The following is a 19,928-nucleotide window of genomic DNA, read 5'->3' as shown; positions in this document are numbered from 1 at the left end:
CACACACAGTGGCTACTTGTTTTGGAATTAGCATTTTTCTGTTAAAGTCCTTCATTAGCATTCCACAAGGCTTCTCTGATGGGTTATGTAGTTAAAGGGATATACACAATGTAAAAGGTTGTTCCTGCGTTATAAAATGATACTGACAAGTCTCTTCCCATTAGTTTTATGAAGTCTTTGAGTCAAATATACTTGTCTACCTTCAACAATCACTTTGATCTACACTAATACCAGGGCCGGCTCTAGGCACCAGCAAAGCAAGCAGTTGCTTGGGGCGGTATATTTGCAGGGGCGCAAGAATCCAGCATGGGAGCTGAGAACCAGCAGGGAGCCCTGGGAGCTGTAGTTCCTTGGTTAGCTCCCTGCCTATAGAGCCAGCCCGGGAACAGGGAAAGAATTACATTTCCCAGCATTCCCTTGGCCGTTAGTAACAGGAAAGGGAGGGGGAAGGAGTATGGAACTGAAACCTGCAGCTTGCTGTGAATGGTAGGGACAGAGCCAGCTCTAGGTTTTTTGCCACCCCCTACCCCAGCCCTGGGCTCCCCCCTCACCCCTGTGTTGCCCCAGCCCTGGCCTCCCCCCCCCCCACACCCTCTGCCACCCGAGCTCTGGCCCCCATCTGCACCTCCTGCCGCCCCAGCCCTGCGCTCTTCCCCAAAGAAAGAATTGGGTGGACTAAATGGACAGTGCCCCTCTCTATCTGAAGCCTAGCAAGGGAGGTACGTGGATCCCACTAGAATTTAAAATGAAAAGTAAGGGAGGGGAAGCTCTTCTAGACTGGACAGCTTTAGATACAGTACCAGGCACGTAGGAGGATTTCCACTTCTGAGCCATGGAAGCAGAAATTGACTTTTCTTTTCCAGATTTGAACACCCTCAAAATTCAGGCGTGCTCAAGCTCAATTTGGGCAACTGTTACTTCATTTCTCCCAAATCAAATATATTGATCCACTGTAACTTGCTGTAGAAAAAGTAGAATAAATTGAGCAAGAAATGCTTCCCAGTGGTTATTAGGACTGGAATTGCTATTTTCAACAGCCATTGCTTTTTTTTTTTTTTTTTTTTTTTTTAAGTTTTAGTTTTATTTGTTTAAAAGGAAGACTGGGATATTGCATATCCTCCAATCACACAAGCTGAAAATTGTTCCACTTCACTGCAGTTCTGTAACTATATGGGAACCAATCCTGTCTGTGTTCTGTGCACATCCAAAATTCCTGCTGAATGACCCGCCCTGGGAGCGAGTTACCGGTGACCCAGGGCTGCACTTCACTGCAGTTGGGGAGTGGGGGGCAGCCAAAAAATTTTTTGCTTGGGGCAGCAAAAAACCTAGAGCCGGCCCTGACTAATACACAAGTGAATTGGCCTGAATAGACTTTAGCATGACCTGGTCTGCCAGTGTCACAGCTAATATGGGGTGAGTGTGGGGCAGGCAACTCCCGCTCCCTTTTTGGGCCTCAGTTTTAGGGTGAGTAAGGTGAGGTGCCTTGGTTTCAGATTTTGCCCCCAGCCCCCAAAAACTTTTGTGCAGCCTGGTCTACAGGACTAGAGTTAGCAACAGCAAAGCCAGGGCGGTTTGACCTCTATGCTGTCCCACAGACGAGTAAAAAGCGATCCAGACTAACACGGCTACCCCTCTGATACTTGCCACAGATGCGTGTGTCCCAATGCATTTGGTGTAAGAAATTATTGGTATGTTGTATTTCATTGTAATTGGAAACGGTATAGCTGCATCCCAATGGCTCAAAATTCATTGAAAATATACGGTATTTGGAGATGTAAGTAGGGAGTTAATAGAAGATTTACACACAGATTGTGCTAATCTATGATTGCTCTTGTCTGCTGTTGAAGATAAGCAGGGTTCTGTGTTTGCATTTCCTCCAGGCACAACTGTCCTTCTCATTAAGGTAAGAATAATTCCCTTCCCCCACTATTCAGGGATGGATGGTGAATTTGTATAATGGAGTTAATTGCACTTTTTTTCTGATGCTAGAAATCTGAAAATTGCAATACAGAAAAAGAGCGCACACCAATTAAATCTACTTCCACTTAATTTACAGGCCTTTTGTGAGTCATTATTAATTAGTGCTTTGAGAGCCTCTGAAAGATATTGTAGAAATCCAAAATGTTAATATTATTCCATTTTTGGAATATTCATTTTAATGTAAATTTTAAGCAAGTTAAAAGTCAGTATAGGAAGTTCTTTAATAAGTCCCTTTTAAAATGATTTAAAGGACGTGATTGGGTGAGTGTTTATATTAGGCCCATACCACAAGGAACATGGATTTGAAATCTTTTTAAAGTTGTTCCTTATAACTGAATTTACAGAAATTCTGGAACAGATCTGAATCAGAAATTTCTGCTTAAGAAATTCTGTATTTCCCCATTTGGCTAGTCAAAAAATTCTTTTGAAACCGTTGACAGAAAATTTAGCTTTTGACAAATTGAAAAATTTCAAGGAAGCATCTGAAAATGTTGACTTCTCAACGAAAACTTTTTTTATTTAGTTTTATTTTTGTCATGGAAAAAGAAACCTTTTTTTCTAAACCTGCTCTACTTTCCAGATACTTTGTTACCAAGTGCCCTGGGAAATTTTATGTCAACTCCAGATTTCATGCTTCAAAAGCTAGAGTCTTTGATATATTCTGTGCTGGTGAATATAATAATATGAAAGTGTTGAGCGCTTTAAGACCCTTTAATGTTGACACAGAGTCCAAACTCAGTGAAATTTACTCCTATTTACATTAACTTTTGGCAATAGAGAGAGATTACATTGAACTGAAGCAAAAGTCTTCTGATTTGCACAAGTAATCTGTTGTCTAGGAAAATTGTGGCTAGCATGATGTTCAGAAGATAACAGGGAAGATTGTAACTGCCCTTTTGCATGTGGATCCCAATTCCACTTTTTTTGTTTGATTCAGCAGTCAAATGTTGCGGAGGACAGATGTGACCACTCTGTACTGCCATCATAACTTGAGCAGTGTCTGCATGCCCAGATTGAGGTGAGTTAGAACTCTCAGACAGCCCTAGTTATTTATAAGGAAGCATCTGGCTCCAAGCGATAGAATATTGTTCACACCTGAAAGTCTGGCAGACACTTTTACGAGGATCAAATCTGAACAAAATCATACCTTGAGTCTAGTTATGAGACTCTGTTACAAGTGTGAAACTCAGGAAGTACTTGCCAATTACAAGTCTACTGCAGATTGAACAAGACCGTGACCTGCTTCCACAAGAATGAATCATGTTACTGATAGAGTCTCTCACTTGTGTGTGCAAAGTCATTGTATGGTTCATGCCACTGGAAAATCCCTTTGATTGTCTTAGACTTCTAGAAGCTCACATGAAGAAAAGATCCATTTTCTTAGGTAGAGTTTTTTTTTTTTCTCCCTCCTCATCCCTCCCACCCAGAAGAAAAATCTTCAAAAGCTTTTTGCTTAGCAAAACAGGAGACTTTCCTGTTATGCACATGCTTCCAAATTCTGACCTTTTGACTTTTGCATATAAGAAAGGAAGGTAACAAGGTGCCAGATACTAAAAATAAAAGGAAGAGTAAGAGAGGACAAATAGTAAAATAAATCCCAGGATTTGCTAGCAGGTAAAAGTTGATGTCCGGGGAAACGGTCTCTCTCATTACAGTGTGGTTGTAGCCATGTCACTTCCAGGATATTAGAGACACAAGGTGGGCGAAGTAATATCTTTTATTGGACCAACTTCTGTTGGTGAGAGAGACAAGCTTTCAAGAGACATGAAGAAAAGTGTCGCGCCCCTCTCCCCCGACTTCATCCACCTTGTCAGTCTATCTCATTAGCAGTCTGACCATTTGATGTACCCTGAGGCAACTGCAGAAAAGCAAAGCTGGCACAATTGCCATAGGAGTGTGCTAAGGAACCAGATGCCACTGTTGCAAAAATACTCAAAGGTTGGCATCTCTAGCTGGGAAAGTAGTCATAAAAGGCGCAGTGAAATGAATAGATGGAAGATCAAGTGCCACACCAAAATCTTCTTACTCGATAAATGTAACATTATTATTCTGACAAGTGTGAGAGGTTAAAAAAATATTAAATTACCAAAAGCATGGGGGTGTCTGTGCATGTGCCTGTTTGTACACAATATTTTCAGGAAAAATCCTGCTTCCAGCAATTAGCTTTCTGATTGCCTCACAATCAGATGGAGGGAGCAGTAATTTAGGAATTCAATACAAAGAACAGAAGTTTAGGTGAATTTTAATTGCCACTTGCTTTTCAGTAATCACGTTTCTTGTTTAAAGCCTGCAGTAGTATTACTTTAGTAAATAGGATTCTTCATTGGGAAATAACTCAGACATTTTGTACTGTTTAACAGTAAGCATATATCTTGTCGCATATGAGATATTTTCACATCTGATATGATAATCTTTAGATAACTGAATTTGTTGGCATCTTAAACCTAGTTATACCACAGATTTTTTTTAAACCATAGATCAGTGATCTGGTACACCTTTAGCGTAGTGCAGGGGTTGGCAGCGTTCGGCACGCAGCTCGCCAGGTTAAGCACCCTAGCGGGCTGGGCCAGTTTATTTACCTGCTGACATGGCAGGTTCGGCCAGCACATCCCTCGGCCCGCACCGCTTCCCGCCGCCCGCATTGGCCCGGGACGGCGAACCGCGGCGAGTGGGGGCCGCGATCGGCCGAACCTGCCGCATCAGCAGGTAAATAAACTGGCCCAGCCCTCTAGGGTGCTTACCCTGGCGAGCCGCGTGCCGAACGTTGCCGACCCCTGGTGTAGTTCATGCAGGGTTCAATCCACAACTATAGTTCAATGAGAATTGTGTCCATACCTCACCATGCACCACACTGAAAATCTAGACCTCTGTCTTTGTTTTTCAGTATTAGTTTAAAATGTAACACTCTTAAATATAGGCCAGGTTTTAACCTAGAAAATGTTAGATCACACCAGGCAAGTCTTTCTGCAGAATTATGCATTATTTGCCATGGTTACAGAAAAGAATGTGGAGTGCACCTTTGAAGTAATCTGGGAACTTCAAAGAAATGCCATATACACAGACACATTTATTCTGTCTTTATTCTTGCTCTGACAGCTGAAGCTGTAAAACTGCCTTGTCTCCTTTTTGTCAGATGTTCTTTCAAAACTGGTGTAGTTAAGGTATGCTTGCAAAATTGACAGTTGGTGCAAAGAAAAGGCGGTAACTTTTTTCTATCCTTTTAATCTGAGATTGTGTCCCCAGAGGTACCAGAGCCCCTGGTGCCTCCTTTGAAGCATTCTAGTATTAACAAAGAGGATCTTGTGGTGGTTCTTAATTCAGGAAATGCCAGTACAGATGGCACTTCCCATAATGCACTGTGACAGATGGTGTGAAGAATTCTGGGGTGTCAGATAGAAACAGGAGGGAGAAAGAGGCTACTGTAATAGAGAGAAGTGTTATTAATGCAGGAACTGTTCCTCTTCTATTTGCTTCTCATTTTACAGTGCAATAAAAATTTACAGTCCAACCCCATTTATCTGAAGGCTTTGGGATGCAAATGGATTAATTTATCAGGGGAGTCAGCTGGTGTCCTCTTCATTGTGTTCTAGGTGAAGGGGAGGGTGCCTCCCCATTGTCAGCTATCTCTGGAAAGAGAGCCAGTATTCTGTTTGTGTGGCCTCTTCTTCACACTGTTTAAAAAGTGGGGACCCAGATTTTAGCTTGCCTCTCTGTGCTGGCTGGCCTTGTGCAAGCTGGCCAACAGGATCACCTTTATCCTGCTTTCTTTGCGGAAGCAGGTTGGCAGTTCTTCACTGTTTTCCAGGTTTTGAGACCATCAATGTATCTATTTGTGGAGACTCCCATATTGCTCTGAAACACAAAAAGGGTTAACTAAAAAGGGTTGCAATATATTGATAGAAGTTACTCTTGAAAGTGAGAGTGATTACCTCTTGGGTTGAAAAAAAATGAGTGAGTGAGTTATAATGTGCATAAACCACAGCTAAAAATGTCAGTCAGTATCTGTTTTACTTAATACATTGTTCATAAAGCTCACACTTAAGCAGTGTTTTAAAAGATAACATTGAATCAAAGCCTTCAACAGGGGGGTGAAACAATCCCTCTTACACATCAGGCTTCCTGATGTTTTCCAGTTTCAATAGCACTTGTAGCTGCTTTTAATTTTTACAGGAAAAGCTCACTGGGAATTGCTTTTGCCCAGCACAGAAAAATGTGACACAATTGGATTTACAATAAAATAGGGAAAAGGGTAAGATTGAAAATGAGCTAAAGAGATAATGTATCCCCAGTATAAACGTTATACACATGCAGTTTGCTTACTTCTTCATTTTATAGCAAGCAAGGATTAGTTCATTAAGTGCTATAGCCATTTTATTTAATGAGCCAGCCAGCACATGACCTTTATAATACTAAATTTTTAAATGCATTTTCCATCATGCAAGGATCTTCCTCCACTCCCCCATTAAGCTTCTTCCACCCTCAAGGGTCCCACATCCTGTCTACTATCCTTCAGGCTAAAAACAGCTAGATCCATCTTCTGCTGGAGTATCTCAATTCTGTTTCTGAGTTGGCCAGAGGAGTTGCTTCACAGAGTGTTTTTCTTCCTCCTGGCCTCCAGTTGACCTTAACTCTTGTGATATTAGTTTGCATACAAAATATGCAAATATGTAGCCCAACCATCTTAATTGTCTCTTTCTGATCAGTGTGGTGGCAGCAGGTTGTTTAACATGCCTGCACATTTTTCTGCCTCTTATCTTAGCTATCCGAGAGACTTTCATAAGTCTCCTGAGGCATTTACTACTGAATATATGAATATGCTTCATCAGGGACACTGATTTATGGGAAATGAAAAGCCAAATGTAATTTGTAGAATTTGAAAGTCCAGGATTATACCATTATCTGGCAGACCATTTTATGGAGTTTCATTTATGTCCTACTGTTCTCTCTCTCTTTAGAAAGAACAGTATAGAGATGCTCCTGGGGTCTTGTTGACCGCTAAAAGTACTTTCCCCCTACTTTCATACCACTATGGTCTATGAAATAGAATAGCAGGAGTTTAAAACAGAAATTTTTAAATTCCTATTGTTTTGTTACTCCAGTTGTTAATCTGCTTGTTACTTTGCTTCACAGTGTTTGCTATAGTCAACATTACTTGTAAACTGTTAGTAAAATGAAGCATTGAGTCACAGAGCTATTTGAGTATATCTATACAGCTGGACTGGCTGATTTACAGCAACAAGAGTTGCACAGATTCCAGGAGTCAGCAGTCACGATCCATGATGATTAATCAACAAAGTTAACAATACGCCATTAACATGAGCAAAGTAGGGTTCCCACATCTCATGAAGTTAATGTTTTACACAGATTCAACAAAACAACTCTGCATCCATTTAAATAGTCACAGATACCTTGAAGGCCTGTAATTGCATTTTTAAGTATCAAAATATTAGAATCTGAATAAATTATTAAAATTAATGTAGAGAGATAATTTTGTGAAGTCCACAATTTTCATAAATGGTTTTTTTTTCTCTGATCATTGTCTCTGTAAGCACCTATGACAAAGTTCCTCCTCTGCTTTGGTGGGCCTTTCACTTCTTGGCGGATTTGCTTGCCTCAGAGGTTCACAGCAGCCCTCAGTTTGGCCACTTCTGCCAGAGGCTCAAACCTGCCGTTCACTCAGCTAATCTCATCACTGGCCAGCATGGGGAAAATGGAGAACAGTCCCCACAGTCTCTGTGTCCCACCTAGTGGGTCAGGGACAGGCCAGATCCCTTTCCAAATTAGACCTTCCCTTCTGGTGTTTCTTACAGACCAGATCAACTACTCCTGTGTCCAATCAGGAGTTGGGGGATGGGGGGAACCAGGCCCGCCCTCTACACGGGTTCCAGCCCAGGGCCCTGTGGATAGCAGCTGTCTACAATGTCTCCTGTATCAGCTGCGTGACAGCTACAACTCCCTGGGCTACTTCCCCATGGCCTCCCCGCAGCACCGTCTTTATCCTCACTGCAGGATCTTCCTCCTGAAGCCTGATCACGCTTGTACTCCTCAGTCCTCCAGCAGCGCACCTTCTCACTCCCTGCTCCTTGCATGCTCTCCACTAACTGATGAGAGGTCCTTTTTAAACCAGGTGTCCTGATTAGCCTGCCTGCCATAATTGATTCTAGGAAGTTCTTAATTGGCTCCAGGTGTCTTAATTAGCTTGCCTGTCTTAATTGGTTCTAGCAGGTTCCTGATTGCTCTGGGTCACTCAGGGAACAGAAAACTATTCATCCAGTGGCCAGTATATTTGCCTTCTACCAGACTTGGGGGAGGTCCTTAGAGCCCGCCCACTTCCTGGATACCAACAGGACCAAACTCCTGTACCCCACTGATCTGGATCTGTCACAGCACCATACAACAAGAACTGTACTGTACAAGAAGTTTGATTGAAAATAAGCATTGTAGTTCCTGACTTTGATTTTGAAATATTTATTTCACCAAGTTTTCCACAGTTCACTGAACGATCTTATGACTCTGTAGCATCATTTGTGATTTTATCCTTTTATGAAGATCATCTGCTCCTGGTGGAAACATGTCAGGGTTTTACATCATGTATTCCATCCTGCTCACACCAAACGTGTAGGGCATCTGGCATACATCATTAAAATAAATGATGCAGTGACAAAAATAAGCCAGTTTATAACTACACTGTTAATTCCTTCCATAGTCAGATGCCTTTATAGAGATACTCAAGTTGCAAACCATAGTTGAAAGAGGTATGATGGAGTTAGCAACAGAAATACAATGGCTGGTAGTTCAAAGGGATTGAAAGCAGCACATATTAGAGACCTGGCAAAAAGTATGCAATAGCTATAGGATGACTATCTAGATACTGCTACTTTATTATTATTATTATTATTATTTTATTATTTTATTATTTGTATTACTATAAAACACAGGAGTCCTAGTCATGGTCCAGGACCCCTGTGTGCTAGGTGCTGTACAAACACAACAAAAATTATGGTCCCTAACCCAAAAGAGCTAACTGTCTAAATTCCAAATATAAGACATGGATACAGACAGACAGGGGAGTGTATAAAGAAACAATGAAACAATATCGGTCAGCAAGATAGATGGTAGTCTCAGAACAGCAACCTTGCTATTGTCAAATTTTTTTGTAGGCATCATGGAAAAGATGAGTTTTAAGGAGAGACTTGAAGGAGGATAATGCATTTGTTTTGTGGTGGTTTACGGGGAGCTACTCCCAAGCATGAGGGGCATGAGAGAAAGCAGGAAGGTGCTTATTTGAAAATTTAACAAGTAGGTATGTGATGGAGGTTGGCTTCATGGACCTATCGGAGACGTGAGTCAGCATCTCGCTAGTGAATGAGAGATGATACGTAGAGTGGAGAGTGATAGGATAGATTATATGGCCTTCAACATTATTGTATCTTCCAAGTATTAGGAATAGAAAAAAAGTAACCTTGCCTTCTTTCTCACCCTCTAGTGGAAATAGCTTGATTGGTTTATAGCAGGGGTAGGCAACCTTTCAGAAGTGGTGTCCCGAGTCTTCATTTATTCACTATAATTTAAGGTTTCGCATGCCGGTAATACATTTTAATGTTTTTAGAAGGTCTCTTTCTATAAGTCTATATTATATAACTAAACTATTGTATGTAAAGTAAACAAGGTTTTCAAAATGTTTAAGAAGCGTCATTTAAAATTAAATTAAAATGCTGGTCTTACGCCACCAGCCTGCTCAGCTCGCTGCCAGCCTGGGGTTCTGTTCACCTAGGCCGGCAGCGGGCTGAATAGGGCCTGCGACCAGGACCCCAGACCTGGGGATGGGTGTTTCAGGGGTCAGGACAGAGGGCTAGGGGAGGGGGTTCAGGGCAAAAGGCTGGGGTGTGTGTGGGGGGTGTAGGGCAGAAGGCTGTGTGTGTGTGGGGGGGGTTCAAGGGTCAGGGCAGAGGGCTAGGGGTGTGTGGGGGGGTACAGGGCAGAAGGCTGGGTGTGGGGGGGGGTTCAAGGGCCAGGTCAGAGGGCTGGGAACTGTGGGGGGTGCAGGGCAGAAGGCTGGGTGTGTGTTGGGGTGTGGGGAGTTCAGGGCAGAGGGCTGGGGTGTGTGTGGGGGTGCAGGGCAGAGGGCTGGGGTGCTTGGCTCGTGGGGGTGCTCCCAGCCCCCTGCCCTGAGCGGCTCACAGCAGGGGGCTGGAAGGGATATGCCCTGTTCCACCTCCTCCCCCCAGGCTCCATCCCTACCCCTCTCTGCCTCCTCTACGGAGCTGTGTGCACGCTGCCGCTCTTCCCCCTCCCCCTCGCTAGGGCCATCAGCTGATTGGCGCAGGGAAGGAGAGGAGGAGGGACAGGAAACCACCGCTGGGGGAAGAAGCGGGGGAAGGGAGAAGCTTGGCTGCCGCAGAACCAAGCTTCTGCCTCCTGCCCCCGCAGGGGAGAGCGGTGGGCGGGGGGCTGAGTGGGGCTGGGGGCCGGGACCGCGTCAGGGGAGCTGCATGCCATTCAAAATCAGCTCGCGTGCCTTGTTTGGCACGCGTGCCGTAGGTTGCCAACCCCTGGTTTATAGCCTACTTGTTTTGGTTTTGTTTGTGTTTGTCCATGTGAATGAATGAGTGGGATGGGGTGTGTGAAGCAGCTGAGGTAAAGATATTTTAAACTGCTAGGGGTTCACTGCACAGTTAACCAAAGCTCTTACCGAGAGTTTAGCCCACACCCCTCTACCATGCAGACAGAAAAACCTTTTGCCCATGTTTAAGCCCAAGCTAGCTGACCTGACTGGACCTGGACGTATAGGTTAGAGCCCAGGCTACAGATTAACTCGAGCTGGGACCTGCCCACTTTTCAGTGAGGATGCAGGGAAAATCACTCAAATGCTGATCCTCCATTGACCTTCCCACAGTTCCCCCTGAAAGACAGGTTCTCCTGCAGTTGACACAATTGACTGGGAAAGAATCCTAGAGCATCTCCGCACAGAGTCATGGAATATGTAGACGCGTATGGGTGAGACAGAGACAGTAAAGACACAGTAACCCAAGTAGGCCTTTGCTGTGGGGATTCTCACACCTTGACTAGGCTAAGCCAGATGCCGACCACTTTGATTAACTATGCAGTGAATACATACCCCCAGTGTCAGCAATACAAGTACTGCAGAGGAAACCATTCCGCTAACCTCCCTCCCTAGTCTATGAGCCTATCTTGTCATTAATTGTTAAATTCAGGATCCTTTTAATATCATTGCTGTACTACTGCATTCATAGGGTTTTAGTTTTTAGCCTAATTCTGGGAAATCAATTGTACAATAATGTTTATATCAATAAATGCACAAACAGGCATAATAAAATAAGCATACTAGCAATGATGTATTCAGATGTACTTCCACTCTATATGCATCCGAAGAAGTGGGCTGTAGTCCACGAAAGCTTATGCTCTAATAAATTTGTTAGTCTCTAAGGTGCCACAAGTACTCCTGTTCTTTTTGCGGATACAGACAAACACGGCTGCTACTCTGAAACCTGTCAGATGTACTTGTGAGTGACTCCTTTTCTGGGATTTTATTTCATAGCTTGATTGCAATGTTCTACATAAATGGAATTATGCTGTTAGAGATGGTTTCCTCTGAACAATGTTGATAGATAGGAATCGCTGACTGGCCAAATAGAGTCCCCTTGAGATAACAACAGTAGCTTCATTTCATCACAGCATTGTATTAATGCTGTCAAGCACCATTCTTTATGTGAGGTATGAATGATGTGATGGAAATATTACATTTGTCAGGTGTACTCATGGCAAGAGTAGCTAACATCTCTTTAGGGACAGTTAACAAGTAATTGCACAGTTAGCCCAATTGCTTTGTTACATAATTAATTGTGTTTATACATGGATGAAGCTGTTCTCTGTCCTCTTTGAAGTAGAAATCTATTTCTTGGTTATTTGTGTGTTTTGTTTTTGAACCTTTTCAGGGGAACATAATCTCAACTCTTTCAGGACTGTATATTATTACATATGTACAATTACCTATGAGCTCTTGTTTTCATGAGTTTAAGCCTCAGAGTTCTGTTCTATAGGAAGTTGTGATAGGCATTTTTGGTTTAGTTTACAGGTCTCATTCTTCCCAAAAATATTGGAGAAGAGTGGAAGAAAGAATGAATCTACTGTCCTCATTCTCTTTGCATGTTCTGTTTTTGTTACTTCATGGGAAAGAATGAGAAAACAATTTTCTTCTGTGTTAATTTAACCTTTTGGATAGATTCATTTTCAAAATATAACTGATCTACTATCCCCTCTCTTCATCTTAGCTTGTGAAAGATACAAGCTTGGTGTTGGTAGCTAGGACCATTATACTAAGCTATATATTTTAATTTTTAATTTTTTTTCAAGTGCTCAGAGTTTTTGTGAAACCAGTGACTTTATAAGCTATTTGAATAATATTAAAATACATTAATTGTAAACATATAATAAAAAGGGGAAAGCAAACAATAAAAGCACGCAGTATACACTGTCATTACAGCATATGTGTGACCCATTACATACTAAGTGTGTGGGGATAACTTGAGATTCAGATTGTGGCCAAAATAAACGTGCTTGTTTTGGATTCTGAATCCCTTAAAATGTCAGGGCTGGGGCTGGGGGTATATGTGGCTTTGAATCCCCAGATCTGAATCCATCCCGTGGTTTTGGTTTCTAGTCAGATCCAAAACCAAATTGACCTATTGTCCAGTTCATGTTCAGATATTGCTTAAACCTCAGCATTTCCCATGAACTTTGCTCCAAATGGTGGGAATCTCATGAGATCAGATGATTCTGTGCTATTTGTTCCTTTGGACTGAAATCCAGCATGTATTAAGCTCTGTTAAAACTAATCATAGTAATTATTCATCCGTGAACCCCAATCCTGCCCAAACCTGATCCCCTTTTCTTCATTCCATGCAGTGCATTACTATTTTTTGTCCTGAATGAGTTCCTTATCTAAAGTCCTTTCCTTATATTGTTAGGTTTTTAGTAACTTACTGCCCCTGCGTAGTTTTCTCCTTAGGATTTATTTCCCTTTCTTCTCACAGCCCTGATTCTTCAACTGACTGCATGTGAGTGCCACCCTGCCCCCATGCAAAGTCTCATTGAAGCAGATGAGGCTCCACGCATGCATGTAGATGGGTGCACCAGCAGCCAGTCAATCAGTTGCAGGACTTCACCTAATTCAAAGTGCCTCCAAATTTATTTGAAACATCTTCATTGGCACTTCAGTAAACAGAGTTTGGTGTCTTATAAAAGCATTTGTGCAGAAGTGGGGTAATATTTAGGGTATGTTTTTATAGTCAGCCTATTAAAATTAACAATGCACTTAGGAATGTTACCCTTATTCTACAAAATAATTGCATTCTGCACCGACTTACAAAAATTGTACTGCTTGAAAGCTCCATTTATTCTGTTGTACCCATTCCATATGCAGAAGATCCCGGGAGCTGTCATCTAGGAAGCAAGAAAAAGGCAAAGACCGTAGCAATTTCATTAATAATAAAGTTATTCACTGAGAATTAAAGAATAATTAGAGGCTAAATGACTCTATGGGATGATCTGCAGTGAAAGATAAAAATAAAAGATTAAAAGAATGCTTTTTTAACTTATTCAGTGTTGAAGTTGAAGATGACATGGATAAAATAGGCAGAAAGTAGTATAGGCATAAAAATAAATGACAGTGCATATCATTTGAGAATTTATTAGACATACACCATAAGTCATGAGAAAAGGTGTTCAGTATTCATTCCAGATTGTTAAATCTTAATCAAATGTGAAGATAAACTTATTTTTTTTCTTTCTCTTATTTATCCCATAAATAGGTCCTGCCCTTTTCTTCCCAATCCCCTCTCAAAACAAACAAGAAATCTTAGAATATGACAGATATTGGAAAAGACTGTGTAATGAATACAACTAACAAGCACACACAACTCCTATTGTGTCCTTTCGTAGACAGTGCTCAGGGTGGTTAAACACTGGAATAAATTGCCTAGGGAGGTTGTGGAATCTCCATCTCTGGAGATATTTAAGAGTAGGTTAGATAAATGTCTATCAGGGATGGTCTAGACAGTATTTGGTCCTGCCATGCGGGCAGGGGACTGAACTCAATGACCTCTCGAGGTCCCTTCCAGTCCTAGAATCTATGAATCTATGAATCTTTTGAGTGTAGCCTGATGTTACAGTCTAAAACCTGGCTATTTTAATCCTGTGAGCACCAAAATTGGTGCACGCTCAGTGGCAATGGTGTGGTGGCTATTTTGCTTTTTCTGTAAAGTATCAGTGACCTACAAAGCTGTATGAAGCACTTTCAGAGGAGCATTTTATGAATGTGTGTATAGCACTGAAGTGGTTCTTTTCCTAAGATTTCAAAACAGACCTTATAAGGACGTTAAATCAGCTCATTGTCCACAACAATCACCTATTTCTTTCTCCTCCTCTTCCCAGTATTCTCCATTCTCTCTACCTGATTCTACTAATTTTCATTCGTATCACTGGTCTTCCTTAGATCCTGTACTGTGGATACTGACCTGATTGGACTGCATCTGTAGCGGTCAAACCATTTATCATTTTCCGTCCTCGTAGCTGCTTTTCTCTCCTTAGATTTTCTATATCCAGTCATAGCTGGAATGCTGGTTCTTCTGCTTCTGGGGAAACCGCAGAGATTTTGTGTTTACTTTTGTTGTGCATAGTACATTTTGGGATACCGCTAACACTGTACTCAAATGAAGCAGCGGTGGCAGAACGCATTAGGAAGTTCACCGAGTAATAAAAGTTGGGGGTGTCTCAGTGATCAGGCATGGAAGCTCTCTGATCCATTGCAGTGCTCCACCCTGAAAAAAATGAGCTAGGGCTCACTCTGCACCACCCCATTCCATTCCCTCTTTTGTATTGTGTGACAGGAAAATTCTCAGGAAGACTAGGGTGGAGTCCTGGCTCCATTGAAATCAATGAGAGTTTTGCCATTGACTTTAATGGAGTCAGTATTTCACCTGCAGTTTTTAGGCTCCATAAGAGGATCACTGTTTGAGTGAAGATAAATGCTAGTTCTTCAAGGAAAAGGTTCCTTGTTGTAATATTATTTATTATTAGCATAGAGTGCCCTAATTGGGATTCAGGCCCAATTATGATGGGCACTATTTAAACGTAGAAAAATAACAATCCCTGCTTCGAAGGGCTTGCCATTTAAAGATGTGTCTATAGCATCCGTACAGCCAGTAGAAGTATGGCTGACTTTTTTTTGACTGTGCTCCCAGCCAGGAACAGTAATAATGCATATGTTGCAAATGGTGCAGGGAATGTCCACCGACACATTTAGGTGGAAGTTCTAAAGTAAGAAAATGTTTTTAATACAGATTCTCAAAATGAATTCAGTATCAACATAATTTACTAATTTATGAGCATGCAGGCAGAGAAATGGCTCAGGATGTCCTGTGATTAAATTGCTCATTTTTGGGGGGGGTATATGGTACACTTTTAACAGAGTGCACAGTGAGTCTATATTAAGGTTCCTAAATTAGATACATTCTTTTCCTTCATGCTCCCAATCCCTCCCACCAAAAAAGCAACTTTTTTTTTTTAAAAGGACCTTTTGTATTTTTTATATAGGTTGCTTTCAGATACTGAACAGATAAACATTTTAAGAAAAGCAAGATCTTATATTCATCAGGAAAAATATCACGAGGCGGTAAGTGAATCATCACCATACAGTGACAAATCTTTGAAAACTTAGACTAAATCTTGGACTTCCATCGTCTTTTTTCTATTTTCTATTTAAGTAGCCGCCTGATTTTTTTTCCTTTTACTGACTCTTTTACTAACATAAAATTAATCCTATTGTAAGCCTCACGCTTCCATTCATTCAATTCTAACCAATAATTTTGATTGCATATTAAAAGTGACAATTTTTTTTTGCATATTTTTTTAATTGTTGCTGCTGTTTCTGCCCAAACAAACCACATTTATTCTTGGTGTAACTCTTTTGAAGCCAGTGCAGTTACATGTGGATGAATTTGGCTCAGTGTTTTATGAAGGGTGGTGGATTTATTGTGCTCAGATATGAAAAAATAACTATAGTATCTTTCAATCAAGAATTTCAACCAACCCTGTGAGATATAACCGTACAGCACTCTTGTGAGATACTGTAGGTAAATGTCATTTACAGATGGGTACTTTACAGCAAAGTTAAAGGATTTGCCCAAGGTCACACACTGAACTAGCATCATATCTAGAAAAAAGAATCTATGGGGCCATGTTCTGATCACACATCCCTGTTTGTTTTTTTTCCCCTCACCTGATTCAACTGTTTTATTTTAACTTCACCATAGTCTGTAGATTTAACTGGTATAAGGAAGACCCAGATTATAACAAGTTTACACCAAGTGCTTATTTTTATGTTTTATTCTACTCTTGGTGTGCACACCCTTGAGATCGGACTGTTTTTTGACCATCAGTATCCACTGGGGCCATGCATATTCCTTGGGTATCCTCATGGTCCTGTATCAAAGGCATAAACAGCAATCCAGGTCTAACCACCATTCAATTCCTTCTTGATGACCCTAGCTGAGAGATTGAGCTCCTCAGTGTCTGGTCTCTGCAATTTTTTTCACAGTCCTTTTGTAAACATTTATATATATTAGTGTACTTAGGAGTAGTTTTAATTAGGATAGTTTGTCCGTCAGAAAGATTTGATAGTTTTGGTAGTTTACCAACTTTTGTTTTTATTTTACTCTGATATGGGACTTTTTCCCTGTACTGGGCCTTATGGATGTCTTATTCTAAGTCACCTTTAAGTGTTGTCACTATTGAGAGGCAATCAGTGATGGGCACACCAGTTGCCTTTTTTGTCTTGGGAAGCTCACATCTCCAACAAATGCTCTGTCTGCAGGTCCTTTTCTAAAAGGACTTTGAAGGTGAGAGAGGCATGCCTAATCATTTTATTAGACTACTTTAGACAGCTGACCTCTAAACCAGGTGGGGCAAATCCTTCTGGACAAGTTCCATCTCAGTCCAGAAAGTGCCCCTTTGAGTTTTGGTTCCACTAGCTCCCAGGCCTCATCATCAAAGGCTGGCCTAGCTTCAGACTTCCGTAGGACTGAAAAAGTCAGATTTTCAGAGAGAGCGGAATATTGCTCCCCAGGGAAGAGCAGGGCACATCCCCTTTGAAATTTCCCAGTCAAACGAGGTCCAAGACACCGCACTGCTCCTAACGAAGAAGACTCCAAGCTGGACTCCCATCACAGTGGGGAGGGATCCCATACATATTCTCTGAGGGTCCTTTTTTGAATTTTATAAGTCTGAAGAAAGTTGAGGGCTTCTTACATGGCTAGATCACATAGGTATAGGAGTAGGTATATACCCTGGTATCTTTCTCCCTGGCACCCAGGCTTTTTTCCATATAATGTTCCAAAATGGCCTTATTGGCACACCTGGGATCTTCACCGCACAAGGCATCACACTTCTGCACTACCTTCTAGGGTAAAAACCTCATCGCCTGCTATGTCATCTTCATCCCCAGCTGAGGAATTGCTCCTGTTTTGCCTGGATAACTACAAAAGCTTCCAAGATCTGCTCAGACATATAGCCTGTTCTCTTGAGATACCAGGCACAAGGGGAGGAGGTACAAAAGACCTTACATAAGCTCTTGAATGTTCTTCATGGCTCTGTGCCTGAGCTTTTGGCACTTCCCATCAATAAAGCTCTTTTGGGGGGAGGGATAGCTCAGTGCTTTGAGCATTGGCCTGCTAAACCCAGGGTTGTGAGTTCAATCCTTGAGGTGGCCACTTAGGGATCTGGGGCAAAAATCAGTACTTGGTCCTGCTAGTTAAGGCACGGGGCTGGACTCAATGACCTTTCAGGGTCCTTTCCAGTTCTGTGAGATAGGTGTGTGTGTATATATATATATATATACACACAGCTGGCAAAGCATATCTGGCAAACACCATTGACCATAATTCTGACCTCTCTCTAACCGCTGATAAGAGATACTAGGTGCTGTCAGCCAGGGAAGAATATCTACACTCATCCAGTATCTGGTTAGCTAGAGGTTGTGGCAGCTTACAAAAAGATCAGACAATAACAACCAAGGATGATTCTGGGAGATAAAGAACCTAAGCAGCTTGATTTGTTCATTCATAAATTGTCTGCAGCCTGCAATTCTCAATTGCTGATTATCAGGCAGTGCTGGCATGATATGACTTCTTAAATTACAATAAATTGTGTAAGCTCGAAAACTTCTCTCTCTTACCAACATAAATTGGTCCAGTAAAAGATATTACCTCACCCACCTTGTCTCTGTAATATCCTGGGACCAACATGGCTACAACAACACTGCATACCAAAAAATTCAGAATTTATTGACAAACTCCTTGAAAGAACAGGGAGCAGTTTAAATCTTTGATCTCTGAGACAATCTTTGATTGCAAGGATGTCCTCTCAGGCAATTCTGAATGCTCCCTCTTGATCCATGGTGATAGCTGTTGTTATCCTGGGTCCCAAATTCTGGCATCTTGAGAGAGATGCATTGGTGATGGAAGATCTTCTCTTTAAGGGCCTGGGTCTTTTTAGTACAAAACCCTGACAAGGCTCTTCTCTTATTGAAGGATTCCTGGGCCATACTCCCCTCTCTCTTGGAGTTTATATACTGGCTTCTGAAGGAAAACAGGGAAGACCATGCACTTATGCTAGACAGAGACCATCATTTGATAACTTTTTCCAAAAAAGAGCCTTTCCACCTACAAGAAAGAGTTTTTTAAAAAATAAGTCCTTCCTCCTCTGCTATGGCTTCATCCCATTCTGTGTCTGTATCAAAATAATCACTTTGACAGATTGGTAAAGTGTCTTTCTCCTGTCAGTCTAGTGGATCTACACCCTTCTTTGCCCGCACTTAGGAATCATCTACAATTTTTCAAGGAGTCATGGAACCTGATAACCTTAGGCTGCTGGGTCCATGAAATAGCCTCAGTCAGATATTCATTACTCCCTACCCCCTTCTCCTTCCCTTTTAAGGGGCTGTGCGCATGAGACACTGTTACATCCGGAAGGGGAGTCCTTTCTGTCTCTCGGAGTATAGAAGAGGTTTAGCTAAAATTCAGGGGGAAGGGTTTTTATTCTAATTACTTCCTAATACTGAAGAAAAAGTCAGGATGGCGACTAGTTTGGAATTTTGAGAGGGCTCATTACCTTCAACCGACAATTCAAATTCAGAATGGTAATCGTAGCCTCTCCAATTCCATCACTAGATTCAGTAGACTGGTTTGGGGTTCTTGATCTCCAAGATGCCTACTGCCAATCTCCATACTTCCAGCATCCCCTTATAAGTATTCAAGACTTCAGATGGGACAGAACTATTATCAGTACAGAGTACTGCCATGTGGTCTTTCTCCAGTGCCACTGGTGTTTACCAAGGATCTAGCAGTCATCACTATATTAGACTCCACAATAGCCAGAGCTTATCTGTCCCAAGACAAGATTTGAAGCCACGTCCAACCTCATCATTTATTTCAAAAGCATCCTCATACTACTGTAAGGAATTGGGCAAGACTTCTTGGGCACATGGCCGCTTGCACATTCATCACACAGCGTGCTATACTATTGGCTGGCTAAAGTTGATATACATGCAAAGCAAACACTACGTGGACATGACTCTACTAATCCCTCACAACATTCTAACATTAATAAACAGATGGTAAGATCCTAACCAGGTGTGCAGGGGCGTACTTTTTTTTTCTTTGCCTCTCTCAACCAAGATTTTTGTGATGAATATGTCCCTTCTGGGTTGAGAGCACATCTGGGCCATCATCAGGCACAGGGTCTAATGGACTCAAGAGAAGTCTCATCGTCGTCATGGTAAATCTCAAAAGGACTCAAATCTCTTCTACTGGATTTAATAGATAGTGGTAATGTCTTACATTCAAATCCAATCTCCCTCCACCTCACCACTT

At 41.7% G+C, this 19,928-nt stretch overlaps 1 protein-coding gene across 9 annotated transcripts in view; it reads left to right on the top strand.

Annotated features, from left to right (window-relative positions):
- Nucleotides 1-19,928, top strand: part of PIGN (phosphatidylinositol glycan anchor biosynthesis class N) — a 155,266-nt gene that overhangs the window by 63,219 nt on the left and 72,119 nt on the right. For 7 of the 9 annotated variants that reach the window (XR_004644636.1, XR_004644637.1, XM_034762077.1 and 4 more), the window contains 2 exons: nucleotides 2,918-2,998; nucleotides 15,595-15,673. Coding sequence is in view for 7 of the 9 variants with exons in the window: in XM_034762077.1 (XP_034617968.1) it covers nucleotides 2,918-2,998; nucleotides 15,595-15,673 (160 nt within the window). In the remaining 2 variants the exon portion in view is untranslated. The remainder of the gene's footprint in view (nucleotides 1-2,917; nucleotides 2,999-15,594; nucleotides 15,674-19,928) is intronic. The other 2 variants (XM_034762079.1, XM_034762080.1) reach the window with 2 other exon arrangements.

This window comes from Trachemys scripta, chromosome 2 (assembly GCF_013100865.1).
Source record: "Trachemys scripta elegans isolate TJP31775 chromosome 2, CAS_Tse_1.0, whole genome shotgun sequence".
NCBI lineage: Eukaryota > Metazoa > Chordata > Testudines > Emydidae > Trachemys > Trachemys scripta.
Note: the sequence above shows the minus strand (reverse complement) of the source record. Positions and strands in the feature narration are given on the sequence as shown.